Consider the following 17,725-nt stretch of genomic DNA (forward strand, 5'->3'; position numbering starts at 1 on the left):
CCGATTATGGGCGTGCTGAACTATTCCAGATTCCAGTAGATTATGAATTGACTGATGATTAGGTAGGTTCATTGCTCAACGGCGAAGAGAGGAATGAAAGAATCATTCGGAGAGTTTCAACAGGCATGGGTTTTTGCGTGACCGTGGCTTGCTTGGGTAACTGTGAAAGGCGCGATGAAAATTTGTAAGGGACACAACCGCCTTGTTTTGGATCTAAATTTTGAGTGTGCAAGTCAAGTGGGCAGGTTTAGGATGGAAAGAAGGGACTTGACCTTTTCAGTGGATGCATGGATGAAACTCCCTTCTCTTATTAAGCACAGGTGAGAAGGAAGTGAAGGAGGTTTGGTTCATATGTAAAATTTCAGCTTGGGAAGTACTTGTTTAGCCAAAGTCTGTGGTTTCTCATTAATCTCAGGATTGAGTAGCATACTAATCTCATTTGTTATTAAAAGATCCATTTGCCATTACAACTGTCCGCTACTACATTAATCTGCTCCCACAGTAATCTGCTATAAGATATGTATTCTACTTTTTAATAGGCGAATGCTATCTTCACTGACTTACCTCGAGATATCTAAGTAAGTACTGGATAACGAAAACTTGTCTGTATGAGTCAAAGGTTATCAGAAGCGAGTCAAGCTTATACATACAAATAAGCAAGGGGTCAGCGTGTGCTCGGTATAACTACAGCAAGCCGGTCAGTTGAGAAACTCTGCCGACAGCATTCGGGGTCGTGTCATCCCAGGGCGTGCGCTGGAACGTCTTGACCGACGCGTAGGAAGCGGCGTCGCCTAAGTAGGCCCAGCGCGTCGGCATCAGGAGGGGACCGCTCACGGACGGCTGGGGTACGCCAGCTGGGCGCCGAAGTCCCGGTGGCACTTGCGGCAGCTCACGATGGGGCCCACTATGTCCGGGTTGCGGGCGTACACTGGCGCCTGACCTCCGGGAAGCATGCCCTAGGCCGGGTTCGTTGTGGCGTGCTCTTCAGTGGCCGGAAGGCTGTCGTCATGCCGCAGATATGCACCATGAAATTGTTTCGATACGCGAGTGGTCTGTTTGAAGGCATTGCTGTCTACTGTAGAATGCCTTCGTTATCTGCTGTCACAAACCTTCCGAGTTATGCCAATGAAGTATCATGCTCAGAAGTAACAATACGGTTCATTTCAGGCTTATCACAGCCCACGGACTCACGCAACAAGGTCGTAATGAAAGCTTCGAATCCATAGCGTTTTTCTATGATCAGGCAGAAGACAGAAAACTCATTGAGCATTGTCGTACTAGCTATACCGACCTTCTAGATGTCTAAGTCCGGTAAGTGTCAAAGCAGAGCGAAGAAGGATCAAACAAGACCCCTGTAAGCTGTTTAAAGCTGAGCCTCACTTATATATGATGCGTGAACTTGGTGCCCAGTGAAAAGACAGACAGTCAATATCCCCAAAATGATAGGAGACTGGGTAACACCCCTTCATTGAGACCACCCACTTGATGCTGGCTCGGCAGTCGGATCTTTTCTCCTATCCGGCGGAGCTTACCTTTGGCCCCTTCTCCTCCACTCCTAATTCCAAAGACGAAAATAGAGTTGCACTCATGTAAAGACCGGCCCATTGTCGAGGCCTAGTACGTTTTTCTCGCCGGAACAAGGACCAGCTGACGTTAAACTCGGGACATTGCTGCGGGCTGTAAAACATGGCCTGTTGCCTCACTAAGTCAGTATGTATGCACATATGTAAATAATGGATAGAAGGCCCAAACAGGTTCGATATCAGCTACGCGCCTGTCCACAACCGGTAACCCGTGCGCGCCATGCTTGTTCCGCGCCCCATGCTTCTTCGGCGCCGGCAGCACGAGACGGGACGAGACGCATACAGATCCCAGCTCGGCCGTCTGAGAGGCCCATTCTAGAAGGCCTCAACATCACATGATCGAAGCTGGAAGATGAGTAATGTGATGCATTGACCTATCGGAGGAATATGAACAGGGTATCAGAGCGCAGAGTGACGTCCCGAGGCCTTGCTTGCGCAACGAAAGAGGAGACGCAAGTCTTGTCTGTACGCCATTTGAGCTGTAACCTGGTTATGTCCTCATCTTGTTGGCTGCTCGGGAGATCGATAAACAGGTCCAGGGCACAGCAGGCAAGCAGGGACCTGTAGGTAATGGTTGGTTGCTCCACTAGCAAACAAGAAGTGGGTGGGCGGCGCTTATTCCCCTATCCTTGGCGCGGCCTATAGGAACGCAGAGTCGCGGGCTTGGCGGCCGTCTAGTGGCAACGCGAGCTGTGATTGGCTCAAAACACTTGCTTCACAGCCAATCCGCTAAGGCGAATAACCCCTGTAGTTCTGCCCGCTGCGCTACCTGCGAGTCAATGAGCCAGCCAACGGCATTGATCATATCCACTCTGCATTGGGCGAATCCAAGTTGTGGGTTATGTGTGAGTCTTTCGTTGCCGGCTGTGCATCTGGACTGCAATTCGTTCGGTGGCGTCTTTTTGATCGATCCCTCCCTTTCTTCAGCTCCACGCGTACGGTGGATGTTGGCGGTTATCAGTCATGTTATTTGACAGTATTGATCGTTGCATTAGTGAAGAAAAGAAAGGGAAAAAATGCCAATACTACCCCGGAGGAGGGGTCATGGCCTGTTTTTTTTCTTTTCCCGCAGCCAACGATTCTCGACACGGGCTGCATTCGTTCGAGAAGACTCCATCTATTGCTCTACTTCTCGACCATATCTGGCGGACCTGAGCCAACCTTATATCCATCACGCGATCTAGCACATAATCCTACTTTCCCACTCCGGCCCGTTTATCTAATTCAGGTAATCTGCGGCCAGTTATCTTGACCGCCGGGGCCCTGACTGGCTGCGGAGATATTGCGTTCGCTTGTTAGCTCGCGGGCGAAGTGGGTGGTGCCAGGCGCAACGAGCATGGTTGTAGGCTCTTACTTAGTCCATGTACGACCCTTCGTGCCACACACCTACCTACACCTTCCCTCACCCTTTTTGCTGTTACTCTATTCTTGATATTTTGAAACTCTGTTACCAAGGTTCTCCAAGGTTTCGTCCCTATGTGAGCCGCGAGAACAAGTTCTACACTACCACCATAGCATCACGTCCAAGGTCAACCCCCATGCGCTTGCGCACCTCTCGCCTGGGCGGGGGCTCGTGATAACCAAGCAAGATGAATCCCGGCCTCGAGCTAGTGACGGCCATGTGGGCATTGACGGCCTTCTCGCTCACATTGGTCGTCGCGCGCCTGTATACCCGGCGGCGCATCGTGAAGTTCGTCGGCATTGAGGACCACATGTACGCATGGACCGGTGTAAGTTACTCAGCCTGACTCATGTCCAATGCTACCCTTCGGCCTAGCAGAGACATCCTACCTGACCAGGCAAGATCCTAACAGTACCTTCAAACAGGTATTCCTCCTCTGCTTCACCGTCTTCATCCAGGTCGCCGTCCACCACGGCCTGGGCAAGAGCTTTTGGGGCCTGAGCATCGCCGAGTCGAGCGATGCCATCTTCTGGACGTACGTGGCCAACAGCTTCGCCATCACGGGCAATGCAATGGCGAAGCTGTCCATGGGTCTGTTTCTTCTGCGGGTGGTCCAGGCCCGCTGGCAGCAGGTCGTCCTGTGGGCAGCCATCATCGTCACCAGCGGCACCTCCATCGCCCTCGTGGTCATGCTCTGGAACCAGACCACGCCCATTCGCACCAGTTGGGACCCCTTGCGCACGCCGGGCAAGTGGAACATCGAGATTCAACCCATGAGCGTCATGCTCGGTGGTAAGTTCAGCTAGCGTTACCGGAAAAGGGGGGAACGAGGGGAAGTGAGAGCATGGGTTAGAGACTTGTTTGCTGACTAGTAGGACAGTTTGGTCTAGCGCCTGCGACTTCTTATTCGCGATGTTTCCTTGGCTATTCATCAAGGAGCTGCGCATGCCACAGCGCGAGAAAGTCATGCTGGCTGGTGGCATGAGCCTGGGAGTGATGTAAGTTGGAGATCCACTCAAGAACCCCCCTCTCACGAAACAAGATGCTGACGAACACCCCTGAACAGTGCCGGGGCCTGCGGTATCGTCCGAACCGTAGTCCTCTCAAAGCTGGATGTATACAACTACACATGTAAGCAGCACACATAAGTTGCCGCAATCGCAGGACATACCTGTGTCAGATTGCTAACCCTTTACCCTTTAGTAAACTTCGTCCCCTACTTCGCCTGGGCCGGCGCCGAGATCGCCGTCGCCATGATCTGCATCGGCATCCCGACCCTGCGTCCACTGTACCTGAAGACGCAGCGGAACGTCGCAAGCGCATACGCGCGCTCCAGCGCAGCCGGCAGCACGGCCGGCACCCGTCGCGGCATAGCCAGCAGCTGCCGCCGTTCGCCATGGTGGAGGGTCCTCTATCGACAGGAGAAGGAGGCGACCACAAGTCGGCGGTGATGCTGGACGACGACGACTCGAAGTTCGCGTCCACGGTCCGAGACAGTGGGCAAGGTCTACTACAACACGCCGCCGCCGCCGCCGTACGGCCGGGGTCGAACTCATCGACCCTGCGGACGGATTCCCTGAGGACGATGCGGACGGTGTCGATACCGATGCAGATGACGGCGGCGGCGGTCCCGAGGCCGCAGCGCGCGTACATGCGCGACTCGCACGCCACGAACACGACGTTTATCGAGGAGGAGGCGCAGCTGCAGCAGGCCGACGGGCCGGACCTGGAGAAGGGATACCACCACCACGGCAGAACCGGGTCGACTGCGCTGGGAGCATGGCCGGAGGTGGAGGACGCCGACGGGGAAGGAGAGCGACGGCAGGGCGTCATCTGGATCCAGAACGACGTGCAGATCGAAAGGAGTTATGCGGATAATTGGCCGTTAAAGAGCTGACGAAAAGAAAAAACGAAAACAAAAACGAGGCGATATGAAGCGATATGAAGAACGAAAACCACGGGACGGGGACATGACACGGCGACAAAGCTAATCACCAACAATTTCTTCTTTTTTTTCATGATGACTTAGACTCTCATTACTATGGTTTCCGACGCGAGTCGAGGTTTACAAACAGCGCCAATGTCTTTTAGCATTTTCATTAGTTAATTACTATACCCATTATACCATCAACATGCTCCAAGAGGGAGCTGATAGGAATAAACCCTTACCAGACAGTGAGGTTGAGTTCGATGTGCACATGACGGAGCGATCAATTGGTGAGAGATCATGGGAGACTTCTTGGCACCCCGCTTCCTCTTGCTTTTCCCCAGTCTTGAAACCACGACAGCATACCGAAGATACGGGAGGAGTCATTTTCTTCCTCCCAATTTGGGTAAGTAGAGATACGAACCGCGTCTAGACCTATGTATTTCTGGCCAAAAATATATGTCTTGCTAACCAAGGGGATTGATTAGGCGTTCAACCCCCTTGAAACCCAATTTGGTGGGGAGCCTCACTAATGTTTAGGCCCCGCATCGTCTCAGACGCCCACTAACCGGGGAACCTGCATTGAGGCTCTTTCGAGGCCCTCACTTCGTTTACTCGCACAACTCCCAGCCAGATCATGACAAAATCAATTCAACGAGATATAAATAGAGAATAAATTCCAGAGTCGAGATGAAAAACGTATAATTAAATACAACCCAAATCTTTTGTGAGGCCAATTGGGCAAGAGGCTTGCCGATCGCGCAGCTTGGGAAAGCTAGCTAGCTCTATTCAGGCCATGTCGCAGATCAAACATCTACAGGAAATATGAGACGGCGACAGTTGGCACCCATGCAACTCCAAACGGCAGCATCGTGAACTGCCTCTCGAGCCGCCGAAACGAGAGGGAGAAACGAAATAAGATGTCCCGGGCTCCCGCTCGTTTCCTCGCCTGCTCCTTCCTTCCTTTCCCTCCCGCATCACAACAACTTTTATGTTCAGTTCGTGATCTTGCGCCCTCGACTTCTCTCCCCCTCTGGTTAGGGTCAATTACTTTCGCTTCGTCTAATTAATCTTCCTCTACATAGACTGTGTCTTTTTTCTGTCTCTTCCTTGTTTGAAGCTGTATTAGTGCCGCTATATCGCTCTACATCAAATAGACAAAAGTTGATCGCCAATCTCTGCACATATATCAAGAAGATCGGATCACGTACGAAAGACGCCTTGTATATATACACACACCCCCCGAGACGATGCGCACCACCACATTCCTCAGTAGTGCCATCCTGGCCGCCGCCTCGCTCTCCCTAGCTGCGCCAACGCCCGCCCCGGCCCCGGTCGCGAAGGTGCCATTCGTAACAGGCAAGCCCGTGATTGAGCTCTCGAACGAGCCGGTCCCGATCACGCACCCGGTCCCCAAAACAAAGAACGTCATCGGAAGCAGCTCTCCCGCCGCGGCCGCCGCCAACGCCGACGTCCACGCCCGGCAAGCTCAAAAAGCCTGCTTCGTGGTCGGGACCGAGACGCTCCCCAAGGAAGTCGCTGACGTCGCCACGAGCCTCGCGGGCAAGATCACCTGCAACGCCAAAGTGAAGACCCTATCCGGCGTGCCCGACGTCTCGACCGCGTCCGGCGTGACCTTCAGCTCCGTGGACTTCTCGCAATCCAAAACGCAAACGCCCTTAGCGTTCGCGCTCGACAAGTTCGCCACGGACCCGACGTCCCTGGCCAAGACGGACCTCCAACAGTTCCAGGACATGCTCGACGTGTACACGGCGACCGAGGCCGGGATCCGCAGCGTGGGCGGCAACGTCGCGGCCCTCAAGATCCCCAAGTTCTTCCTGGCCATGCAGGTCAGCCGCATCCAGACGGCGCAGGGGAACCCGCCCAAGGGCGCGGGCCAGCAGGTCGACCACCTGCGCGACAAGGTCACCAAGAACGCGCCCAAGGAGGACAAGGCGCTCATCGACCAGGTCGTCAAGCTGGCCACGCAGACCAAGTAGAAGGGAAACGGCCAGCCAGAAAAGGGGTGATGGATGGGCGGACGGGCCAATGGGCAAGGTGGTGCAACATCACATGGGGCTGAGGTGGGCGGACGTTGCTATGGTTCATCTCTGTGTAATTGTATCGTGAATAGGTGCAGGCTCTCGCCTTGTATATTGGGAAAGCAGTAATTATGCTATCCAAAGGTGAGAGCGAGCTTTGAAGTAGAAGTAATAGAAAGAATAATACTTTCAAAAGAATTAAGATTCGATTTATGAGTTGCGTGACTCTGCTTTCCTGTTTTAAGTCTAGAATATTGTTTATATGCCATACACCGCCCAGTCGGCGACCCCGAGTTGAAACGCCCAGAAGATGCTTGCCAAAAACCAAAGCGCCGATGAAGTCCCTACAAGATTAGATGTTGGGCGACAACAGGTCATACTTGACACATTTCTCAACCTAAAGGAATGTTATTAGTAAAGAGACATCATCACAAGTTGAGAAAAGGGGATAGAGAGGAGAGAAAAAAAAAACATACATCTTCTATGCTGGCCTGCATGAACCGGCGCGCCTCAAGACCAGCCCAAACCATCAACATGGAGAAATCGCCCCCCTTCACCATATCCGCGCCGCCGCGGGCGCCGAGCTGCCGCAAGATGGGCAGACTGCTGCTCAGGATATCGGTATCCGGGTCCAGGTTGCGGCCGATGCCCTCGAGCAGCAAAATACTAATAACAACATTCACAAAGTCGCCCTCGAGCCGGACGTGGTGGCCCCGCACCATGCCCAGCACTTCTTGGAGGATGTCGCCGATCTTGACGTTGCCGAGCGCCAGCGTGTTGCTCTTGACGTTCAGGACCAGGTGCTGCATCTTCAGTGCGAAGATCTCCTTGTCGATGACGGCGTCGGGCTGGCGGCAGCGCTCGCACATCAAGTGGCCCGCCTTGTAGCCGTCGAACTCGGCCACGGCCTTGAACAGGTCCAGGAAGTTGCGGCGGTTCGTCGCGTTCAGCTCCGTCACCAGCCCCGTATCGATGAAGATCAGCTGCGGGCGGAAGCCCTCGGCGTCGATCTTCTTCAGTTCCGCATTCCAGGCCGTCGTGTTCTTGCGTTTGCGATACGGGCGCAGCCGTGCCAGGACCTCTTCGGTGACGTCGTGCTGGTCCTTCGAGTGGCCCTGTTCGTGCCGTTGCAGCTTGGGCAGGCCCGGCTGCTGGGCCTTGTAGAAGCGGACCATGATGTTGCCCGGGTGCAAGTCAGCGTGGACGAAGTTGTCGAGAAGCAGCATACGCAGGAAGGCATCTAGACCTTCTTGCGCGATGTCCTTTTGGAAAGTGCCGCCGCCATTCTCCAGGAAATCCGCCAAGGGGATACCTTGGGCGAACTCCTCGATCAACACGTTGCGGGTCGTGAATTCGAGATAGGGGAAGGGGAACCATGCTGTGCTGCGCTCCTTGAAGTTCTTGCGGAACTTAGCCAGGTTGGCGGCCTCGATACGCAGGTCTAATTGGAGCTTCATCATCTCGCCGAACTGCACGACCTCGTCAGGGAGGGACAGCCACTCAATGGTCGGGACAATGTTGAGTGCGCTGGCAAAGAACCCCATGATCCGCAGATCGCGCCGTACCGTCCTTTCCACCCGGGGGTGCAGCACCTTGATGGCAACATACGTGGAGGGCACGCGCTGCGGTGTGCTCTTCAGTACCGTGTCCACGTTCTTGCGAACCTTCTGGCGTATCTTGGCCTCCTTGTCCACGACATCGGTGTCGGCCGGCGCAGCCAAGCTGGGATTCAGTTTCGCCTTATAGACCTGGGCGATGGCACCCACACCGAGCGGCTTCTCGTCGAATTCCTCGAATATCTCCTCGAAAGGTCGCCCGTCAAAGGCAGCCTCGATAATGCGCCTCGTGTTGCGCATGGGGTGGGCGGGTGCGTTGGAGTGCAGCTTGGACATGATGTCGCACATTTCGTTGGGGAAGATATCGGTTCGTGATGCCGCCCATTGGCCGAGCTGCAGTTTCACATGTAAGCCTCTCGTCATCCAAAATTGACAGCAGTCGATGCCATACCTTGATAAATGCTGGGCCTGACCATTCCATGGCCTGGACCAGAAAGCCGTACCACCAGAGCGTCCCGCTTCGCCCATTGTCGCGGTCTGGCTGGCGCGCGCCTACCCAGATTACAGGTACCGCTATTATTACAGGGACGAATATGGCCACTAGCTGCAGAAACCGAACGCCGGTACAAATGGGTTCCCAGATGTATACGTCTACATAATATACAATATTATGCCGGAGTTTCGTAAAGCCGCGACTGGTGTCGTCTTTCTTCTTCTCGATCTCGTCTCTCGAGACCTCGAGCATGCGCCCCTCGGAGGTTTGGTTCTCGTCGCCAGGCTCGTTATCCTTTTCCGAAAGCTTGACGAAGGCGGCCGTACCCAGGAGCGTGCCTTGTACAGCGGCAAGCAGTACTGTGGAATGCGACGCTCGTACTCGTGATCCGGAAGACGAGGAAAATTGCTTAAATGCAGACAATGTCGAGTGCTGCGATCTAAGAGAGAAACATCTCGGCAGTTTCGGGGCTATCTGAGCTGTGCCTCGGCGTGCGCATAAGCGGCCGAAGCGGAGGGCGGTCCTCATTCTCGTCAAGTCGCTGGGGGTTGTTTCCGACCTGTAGTCGTGGGCATTATGGCAACAACAAAAATGTCTGACAGCTTGTTTATTTGGCGTCACCCACGAATTGGCGAGAATCGGATTAGGGAGATAAGCTTTCTCCCCTGAAGAAATGGGCTCGAGGGGAAAGGAAGTCGGTAGGGTAATGGCGCCAGATCGTAGGACTGGAGGCGCAGGTACCTCGATGACCACATTCCGTAATGGACCTTTACGGTGACGTACATCACCCGCGTCTTGGCCTGGCGCATGTGCTTTCCCGCTGCTGGTACGGAAGTGGGGAGCAAACAGCGACTTTTTTTGCTCCCGTCTTTCGCCGCGACCCGCTAAAACTTTTAGCTTCAACTGCCAGAAAGTTGCTCGCCACGCTTTGGATCGCCAGCATTCTTATCACAATCTTGACTATCATTACCCTTTACTGAAACACTGAATCGTTTACTCGCCATCAACGACTGTCTTCGTGTCTTGTACCAACACCTTGCGCTACACCCTCTATTAGCTATCTTTCTCAGTCCTCTTTCGTAATCATGGGTTGGTTCTGGGCAGACGGTCCGCAGACCACCCTGGCTGCTGCTCCGACCAAGCCTATGCCGCCTCACAAGTTCCCTATAGATGGCAGATCACCACCGGTAAGTCGACAACACCGCTACCCATCCCGCCGAACCCCCAGGATACTAATACTCCACAGCCGGAATGTCCCATGCACAAACACCAAAAGACCGCAGATGCCATGACGCCGCCAGCCGCCCGTCCCGTGAAGCACGATGCGGCCGCTGCCGCCATGACGCCACCCTCGTCCTGCCCCGTCCCCGATGCCGCCAGGACATCGGCGCCCGAACCTAAGTCGACACTCTCGAAGCTCAACCCGTTGAACTACATGTTCCCCGACCTGTCGCAGGACAGGGCGCCCGCCCAGACCCAGGCCCTGCCGACCGAGCGCGAGCCCTCGACGATACCCCGCGGCGACGGCACGGGCAACTGGGAGTACCCTCGCCGCAGCAGATGTACAACGCGCTGCTCCGGAAAGGCTACTCGGACACGGACGTCACCGCGGTGGAGAGCATGGTGAGCGTGCACAACTTCCTTAACGAGGGCGCCTGGGCCGAGATCATGGAGTGGGAGAAGCGCTTCGCCGGCGGTCTCTACAAGGGCATGCAGATGTGCAGCCAGGGCGAGCAGAACTTCGAGCGCATGGCCAGGAAGTACGGCTACGACAAGGAGGTGGAGGAGCTCTCGCCCAGTCTGGTGAGGTTCCAGGGGCGACCGAAGGATATGACGCCCAAGGCGGCCATGTTCCAGGTTATGGGATGGCTATACCCCGCCATGTTCCAGTAAGTGCTTGACTCGCCACAATTCATCTTGACTATTCCCTTGGGAGAAATGAGGTTTTGTTAACAAGAAATCACAGGACTGAACCACCATTCGACCGCCACGACTGGTATGTTTCTCGCGAGACCAACGGTCAAAAGAAGGAAGTCCGCTACGTCATCGATTACTATTCCGGCGGAGAGGAGGAGAATGGCGAACCCATCTTCTACCTCGACGTCAGACCTGCCGTCACGCCCACATCCACAATCGAGCGAGCCGTCCGCTGGGGAGGTGATGTGTGGTGGAAGGCGTCCGGAGGCGCTGTTAGAGAGCAAGAGAGGCTCGAACAATCACGCAAGTCTCGATAAAGCCAGACCCATCCAAATGAGAGGGGTCCGGACGAGCGACGACAACAACAACATCACCACTTTTCTGCTCCACGGAGTTCGGGTCATATTTGACAAGGAAGCTGTACAATGATTGCCTTCCGGTGTGTACATAAAAGGGACGGGGAAATCAGCTGGAGCTACCAGGCGTTCTAATGTATCGACGACTCTCATCAAACTCGCAATGGCACTTGCGCAATATTACCCATAGACAACTTACCTAAACATCTGTATACTATGTCCATAATGACCAACTCAAAAACCAATCAACTGTATACTTACACGTAGACCCCTCGCGGTCGGATGCTTGCACACGATCGTCGACCCATCTCCTAGCATCCCGATAGCAAATCTGCTCATGATCCACGAACGCTCTTGAAGCCCAACACATCCATTGCGGTCGAGAACTCCTGGTACGTATTCATCCATCCCTGGAAGATTGCTAACAGCGTTTCATGCGGGGAAGAAACAGGTCCCTGCAGCGATCCTCCTACTCGGGTAAATTCCCAAAGAGAACAGCATTGATTACTTCCAGCCAAGCCAGATGGGTAGTATTTAATCAATTACGACTGCGAATTTAATTATATTACAAGCTGTCACCGGCTTTTTACTGCTGAGTTCCAAGCAGCCAAGGGTTCTGTGCTTTTCAATCTCCACCAAACTTCCATCGAACCCGATCATCCTGGAGACTGTGCGCCTGGTTCATCCTCCGACTCCTACTCCCCAAGACTCAGCCGTTCCGCGGGGCGAATACCACACACACATACTACCACATCTAGAATGCTACTACGTCGCCGAAGCCGAGAATAGAAAGAAGCTAATCGATCCTACAGCCTACACCTTCTTCTGCCGAAGGACAGCGTGTCTTGTCCCTCTCTCCACGATCCTCGTCCTTCCTTTCCTCCAGCACCTGGTCTGCTTGGATTTAGTGGGCATACTGCTATTTCGAAGGCATAGTTGCATTTCGCTTCCCTTACACTTGTTGCGCTTCTCCATGATCTAGAGAGGGTCCGTCTGTTTTAGATTGAACACCTAAAATCAAGCGCGACACCACGCGGAAGGGCGGAAGCAACCAGTTTGACGGACGCTTTAAGCATTAACGAGAACAATCAAAGCAAACCCGCGGGAGACAAAGCACCCAAGCAAAGCCAATTTGAATATACGAAACCTTAGGTAAGGTAATATTGAGAGAGAGAGAGAGAGAGAGAGAGAGGCAAAATGCAGGTATTAGAAGCCTGCCTCCCTCATTACGAGCTCACCATGCTGGATCGCATGCTCCTCATCTGGCTTTTTATCGGCTCCGCCTTCGTCGTCGTCTTCCAAGTTTCGCAGTCGTGGATGGAGCCTCGGCCGCGATGGACTGTCATTGACGAGCGATCTAAGTGAGTCTTTCTTTCTTTCGCTACCCTAGCCTTTATGCATACTGTACACCTACATACATAGGTTGCATACCTTGCATTCCTTCTTCTTTTTCCTAGATCACACAGCGGTTATTTTTAAATCCTGACAGTCGTCTGACTTTGTTGTCTTTCTTGACACCCCCACCATCCATCATCAACCTTTGTGTGTACGAAAACTGCGTGCATTCGAGCAAACCATTTGTTGAGTGGCGCTGCTGCTGCTTGCCTCCACTTATCATCTTGCTCTTTCATTCTTTTCAATCAGTGTGCCCCTCCTCTTACTCTTTGTGTTTGTGTGATCTTTTTTCTCTCTTTCAGTCTCATGTTCGCATGTTGTAAGCCCACATGAACCCAGAATATGGTTATCGCTCCAAGATCCGCACTCCTCCACTCATAGGGCAGCAATACATTGGATGAGCTACGCTACTCTGAGTAATTGGTGGTTGGTTACTCCCCCTTCAACCCCTTCACCGCCGCAACAATAACTCCCACCATACCAGCGGTAACGCGAACCGACCCTTGCCCTACATGATTGTTTTTCCCTTGGGGTATAGCGGTAACGCAAGCAAGAGGAGACGAGGCGTGGCACAGCAGATTCTGCTTTTTTCATTTCATTTTCCAATATATAAAGATCAATATCTATCCGCCTCCCGTGTGAAAGAGAAAGACTTAATAAACTAGCAATATCACTAACAGACTACACCGCCTGTGGTGAGAGGGGCAAATCACAGACCCTACTGGTACACCTACTACGTCTACCTAACCTTCCTGCTGGTCCAGATATCATACCGACCACTACTATACAAAATGGACTCTATGCAGCCACTGCTGAGCATCGGCGGGTTCGAAGTCGCCGCCGCCGCCCTCGACGGAGCATGGATCGGCCTCCTCAGTCTCGAGGCCCTCATGATCGTCTTCGTCCTTGCCCTACAAGTCACACAACTCTTCGGAAAGGCCGCGCCTACGTACAAGCTGAAGGAGCTTTGAAAATGAGAAACAGGGTTCGCTTGGTTTATGGTTTTATGGTCAATGAGGGAATGGAATGTCCTTGGGTAGGACGGGGAAACTACATCGCAGGAAGATGACGGGAAAGCGGGCTGCTTGGGATCTGGGGAAAACATTGTGGGATTTGGAAGGAGTTTCGGGAGTTTCTTGAGGGTATTGGAAATCCGGCCTTCGATTGGAGCCTTTGAGAGGTTTGAGGGTCGAAGAAATCGCATCTTCCCTCGCTTTTGTTGAGGCAGCATTGCATTTGAGCGAGGCGTGTTTTTTGGCATTTTTTGTACGGATCACATCCGACTACCGAACTGGTCCGCTCAAACTCCACTGGCGGGGGACCACACGATCCTGGGGACAGTGTGAGTAGCCAGCCCAACTCAAATGCAGACATTGTTCTGATTCAGAATGCAGTTACTACTTGCTATTATGGGAATCAAATGAGCCACGAAAATTCAACTCACAGGCATGACGGGTAAGTCTTGGCCAGGCGGATGGGTAAAAGTGCGAAGCCTACTATCGGTACACAGGACATAGCATTAGTCGGGAATGACTGTGAAACAACTATTCATGACGCTGCATTGATTGGTACATGGATATAGATTCGAGCTTTCGGGAACAGTAGACGACTGAGAGCTTCACTCAGCAGGCAAGTCTTCTCCAATGGGCACGTCTGCTCCAGCAGGAAAGTCTGCTCCCCAATTGGATGGGGTTATGGCGACCTTCTTGACTTTCTTCTTCTTCTTCGTTGCCGTAGTAGGTAATCCCGATTCGTGTCCATGCACAGACTCGTATCCATGCTTCGAGGTAGGCACAATAGTCGGTTCAGGGATATCCGGAGCAGGGGCTCCTGCTGGCCATGCGCTGTCCTCCGCTCCCAGCTCCTCTTCTGGTTCGTCAGGGTCAATCTGGGGTTGAGCCTGCTCATCCACCGCGACCTCACACTGCGTAGTAACGTAAACCCCGAATCAGTTTTCAGGCCAGACAAGGTCATCTTTCAGTACATACCTCGGCTTGGACCATTGTAGGTTCGTGTCTCTTTAGTCGCCTCAATTGCGCCGTGCCACACTCCAGTACTCGCAGCTTGTCGTTTGTGCGAGTTCTCTCGAGTGCATTCTCATAGCTCTCCCCTGCAAGACGTTTTACCATTTCATCGTCAAGATCATAGACAATTTCCGGGGACAGAAGATGGGGAAGCTTCTGTATCAGGCGTTGCTCAATGGCAAGGACGCTGATATCATCCACAACCTTCTTCAGAGCGACCTAAGATCTGTTAATTGGTTGATCTCGTGAATGAAGATTCGAAACAGCTCTACAAACCTTGTAGTACGCTTCCATCATGTCGATCGCCATAGAGCAAGACACAATATCCATATCAGGCTCCAGCCGAGACGACAGAGTATCTAGCAGATACTCAAGGCTGAAACTGCGACTGGTGCTACCAATTTGCAAGTCATCTCGGAACAAAGGCTTCAGCTGGTCTTCAAGATCACGCCGGCGTCGGGCCGCTTGTGCCTTCTGCACGTTCTCGGTCAGGTAATGGTTGTATGTGATTGGGTGTCCCGATATATGAGGGTCAAGGATCTCTTCGACTTTCCTGGTGAGGTCCGTTTTAAAGCCCTCCATTGATGGGCCAATGACGTCCTGCAGGAGCGAATGGGCCGTATTCTCATCGAAGACATACCGAAGAGCCGCACTCACTGTGGCCAGGCTAGAAGCGAGGATGCAATCGGAGAGATCCATCATCAACCCTTTCCAGGGCTGGCATTGCTTACTGAAAAGCTCAGCAACGATAAGGGGTTGGTAGGTGCCTGGCAGCTCTCTTCCACGGCTTTCCTTCATGAGTATTCTCACCTCGTCAATATAGTCGGATCGAGAGACACAGCGATTATCACGGCCAACCCGAACTTTATCATCCTTAATCGTACGAGCATGTCCTTCGGTGCGCATTTGCTGGGCAAAGTCGGAGAGGGTATTCTGTACCACGGCTCTGAGACGCTTGGCGCGAGCTGTGGGATCTCCGGAACTGGCAAAGAATGCATGCGTGTACACGCCATCTGTCGCAGCTCTCATTAAGTTCATGAACTCTGTGCTCCCCTTGAGAAGGTATCTTCGCTGTTCAGGAATGCTGGATCTATCTGCCCCCAATCTGGTGAGCTTCTCTCGACAGTGCTGAACTCCTGCGCTGGCATCGCTGAGAACACTGGGAAGCTGTTGAAGGATTTGGTCCCGCAAGACATGGCTTAATCGAATCTTCAAAGCCGCGACGCCAAGCTGTGATGCATCAAGTACAGTCCATATGCCTTTGGAGAAGAACTCTTCCTCAATCTCGTCTCGCTCCTCTGTTGAAGTGTCGCGCTCCGAGTAGTTCCTGTTGCGAAGTACATGCCATCCCAGTCGGAACTGGACATCCTTGTTCTGGGCAAGCTCCATATAGAATCGCTCACTGTCAGAGCCCTCATCCAATGTATCAGGCTTTGTAACCAGGCCCAACGTGCGAATGCCTTGTGGGTCCAGTACTCGCGCATGGCGAGTGACCTGTTGGAGGGCGAAGTCGCTCTTTGCCGACACAACCGCTAAGATGATGCTGCGTGGCTTTCTCATGTAGGAAAGAACAAGAGATTCGACAAGTTTGGCATCTGCCTCCGACTGATCCTTGTTCCCGGCAAGAAAGAGGCCAGGCAGATCGACGATGGTGAGATGCGGCTGGGTTGGTCCAGAGACTTCAACACGAAGGACGTCAGCACGGAAGACAGCGTCACTCCCGTCCAGCCCCATCGCCTCTTTGGCTTGGTCGATGGCTTCGCCGATGTCTAGGTCATCATGTGTATACATGAACGCCTCAAGGTTCTGCTTCTCCTTAGGAGATCGGTCAGGACCAGGGTGAATGCTGACATGAATGCCAACAGATGGGTTGCGTCGCAATATGAGTTCTGTAGCAAATCGAGTGCACAGTGTATCCTGTAACGGACAAATAGAGAGTTCAGTAACAGACGACTACAATGTAAGCGGCTCTGGTAGTCTTTGTTAACTAACCTTGGTTGGGAACGACATGCCAGAGATGGCCTCCAAGACAGAACTCTTGCCAGAGGACTGGTCGCCACAGACAATGATCTGTGGTAGGTCCACAAAGCGGCTGAGGCCTTGGGATCGTAGCGTGTCGATGACATCCAGCAAGTCCCGATGGTCTTGGGACTGCAGCAAAGTTCCAGGAGCTGCCGCTGCGGAGTCCATCGTGGGGCTATGTTGTGTTGTTCTGGGTAGTTGCTTGTGAAGAAGGGGTCAAGACGAGTAAAACGAATGATGAAGGACTCTTGGTTCAGCAATGAGGCAGGAAGCGGACTCTCTTTTACATGGCAGCATTCCTTCATCTCAACAACTCCCGATAGCTTCTCTCCCATAAACGGAGCAGGACCTGGGATTACGTTGGCAAGCAATAGCAATCAACACAAAGCAACCCGTAAGTGCATGCTCGAAGAGAAGTCAGAGCCAAACACGGCGTGGAAAACAGGATTGATCCACCGGGAAATGGCAGGAATTAAAGCAACGATTCGCGATATTGGCTGATCCAGACGGGTTGCCGTGGGATACGGGTATTGGCATTAACGTCGTCTTAACCTAGCAATCAACGCTGATAAGTCGATCTCGTGTCGAGGAAAAGGGGGCAGTTACTCCATGAGATAGCCGGTTTTCGCGGACCGCTAGTTTGTAATCCATCGACAAGGTAAACAGCAAACCGAGCTGGAGACGCTCAAACGCCTGCCGGACAGATCCACATGATATTGCATCATTTCATTAAAGGATAGGAAACAACTTAGAGGACCATGCCTGAAAGGTTACGCTCTTAGCAACTACTCTGCTGATGAGGCTTCGCTCGTTGAGCTTCTCGAGGGTTCCATACCCGCACGCACGCTGAACCATGTCGCTCGAAAGCGCAGACGATACTGTTCGCAAGGTAAGTTTCCAATCAGCGTTTGTATTGGGGACGTGTTGCGAGGCTTGGCAGATCAGCAAGCAAGTTCCTGCATCAAACGGGAGTTGATGACCAGATGTCTTAAAAAGCCAAGCGGTATG

At 53.0% G+C, this 17,725-nt stretch overlaps 6 protein-coding genes across 6 annotated transcripts; 4 read left to right on the forward strand and 2 right to left on the reverse strand.

Moving 5' to 3' along the window:
- Nucleotides 1-3,172: 3,172 nt before the first annotated feature.
- On the forward strand, nucleotides 3,173-4,882 carry PG994_009675 (uncharacterized protein; the record flags this gene model as incomplete). Its single annotated transcript, XM_066861084.1, has 6 exons — nucleotides 3,173-3,313; nucleotides 3,411-3,777; nucleotides 3,866-3,983; nucleotides 4,052-4,116; nucleotides 4,189-4,273; nucleotides 4,327-4,882. The coding sequence occupies 6 exons, from the start codon at nucleotides 3,173-3,175 to the stop codon at nucleotides 4,880-4,882; spliced, it is 1,332 nt and encodes a 443-aa protein (XP_066713254.1).
- Nucleotides 4,883-6,162: 1,280 nt separating this feature from the next.
- PG994_009676 (uncharacterized protein) lies at nucleotides 6,163-6,912 on the forward strand (the record flags this gene model as incomplete). The annotated part of the gene is made up of 1 exon (XM_066861085.1): nucleotides 6,163-6,912. One exon carries the CDS (start codon nucleotides 6,163-6,165, stop codon nucleotides 6,910-6,912), a length of 750 nt encoding a protein of 249 aa, XP_066713255.1.
- Nucleotides 6,913-7,306: 394 nt separating this feature from the next.
- Nucleotides 7,307-9,531, reverse strand: PG994_009677 (uncharacterized protein; the record flags this gene model as incomplete). The annotated part of the gene is made up of 3 exons (XM_066861086.1): nucleotides 7,307-7,351; nucleotides 7,431-8,903; nucleotides 8,962-9,531. The coding sequence occupies 3 exons, from the start codon at nucleotides 9,529-9,531 to the stop codon at nucleotides 7,307-7,309; spliced, it is 2,088 nt and encodes a 695-aa protein (XP_066713256.1).
- Nucleotides 9,532-10,088: 557 nt separating this feature from the next.
- PG994_009678 (cytochrome c/c1 heme lyase) lies at nucleotides 10,089-11,237 on the forward strand (the record flags this gene model as incomplete). The annotated part of the gene is made up of 4 exons (XM_066861087.1): nucleotides 10,089-10,190; nucleotides 10,250-10,565; nucleotides 10,589-10,892; nucleotides 10,970-11,237. 4 exons carry the CDS (start codon nucleotides 10,089-10,091, stop codon nucleotides 11,235-11,237), a joined length of 990 nt encoding a protein of 329 aa, XP_066713257.1.
- A 1,236-nt stretch (nucleotides 11,238-12,473) lies between these two features.
- Nucleotides 12,474-13,642, forward strand: PG994_009679 (uncharacterized protein; the record flags this gene model as incomplete). The annotated part of the gene is made up of 2 exons (XM_066861088.1): nucleotides 12,474-12,637; nucleotides 13,387-13,642. The coding sequence occupies 2 exons, from the start codon at nucleotides 12,474-12,476 to the stop codon at nucleotides 13,640-13,642; spliced, it is 420 nt and encodes a 139-aa protein (XP_066713258.1).
- Nucleotides 13,643-14,289: 647 nt separating this feature from the next.
- On the reverse strand, nucleotides 14,290-16,885 carry PG994_009680 (P-loop containing nucleoside triphosphate hydrolase protein; the record flags this gene model as incomplete). Its single annotated transcript, XM_066861089.1, has 4 exons — nucleotides 14,290-14,595; nucleotides 14,660-14,914; nucleotides 14,972-16,612; nucleotides 16,688-16,885. The coding sequence occupies 4 exons, from the start codon at nucleotides 16,883-16,885 to the stop codon at nucleotides 14,290-14,292; spliced, it is 2,400 nt and encodes a 799-aa protein (XP_066713259.1).
- Nucleotides 16,886-17,725: the final 840 nt, after the last annotated feature.

Source organism: Apiospora phragmitis (genome assembly GCF_038363925.1).
Source record: "Apiospora phragmitis strain CBS 135458 chromosome Unknown utg000009l:1.0-1189150.0:1.0-1190623.0, whole genome shotgun sequence".
NCBI lineage: Eukaryota > Fungi > Ascomycota > Sordariomycetes > Amphisphaeriales > Apiosporaceae > Apiospora > Apiospora phragmitis.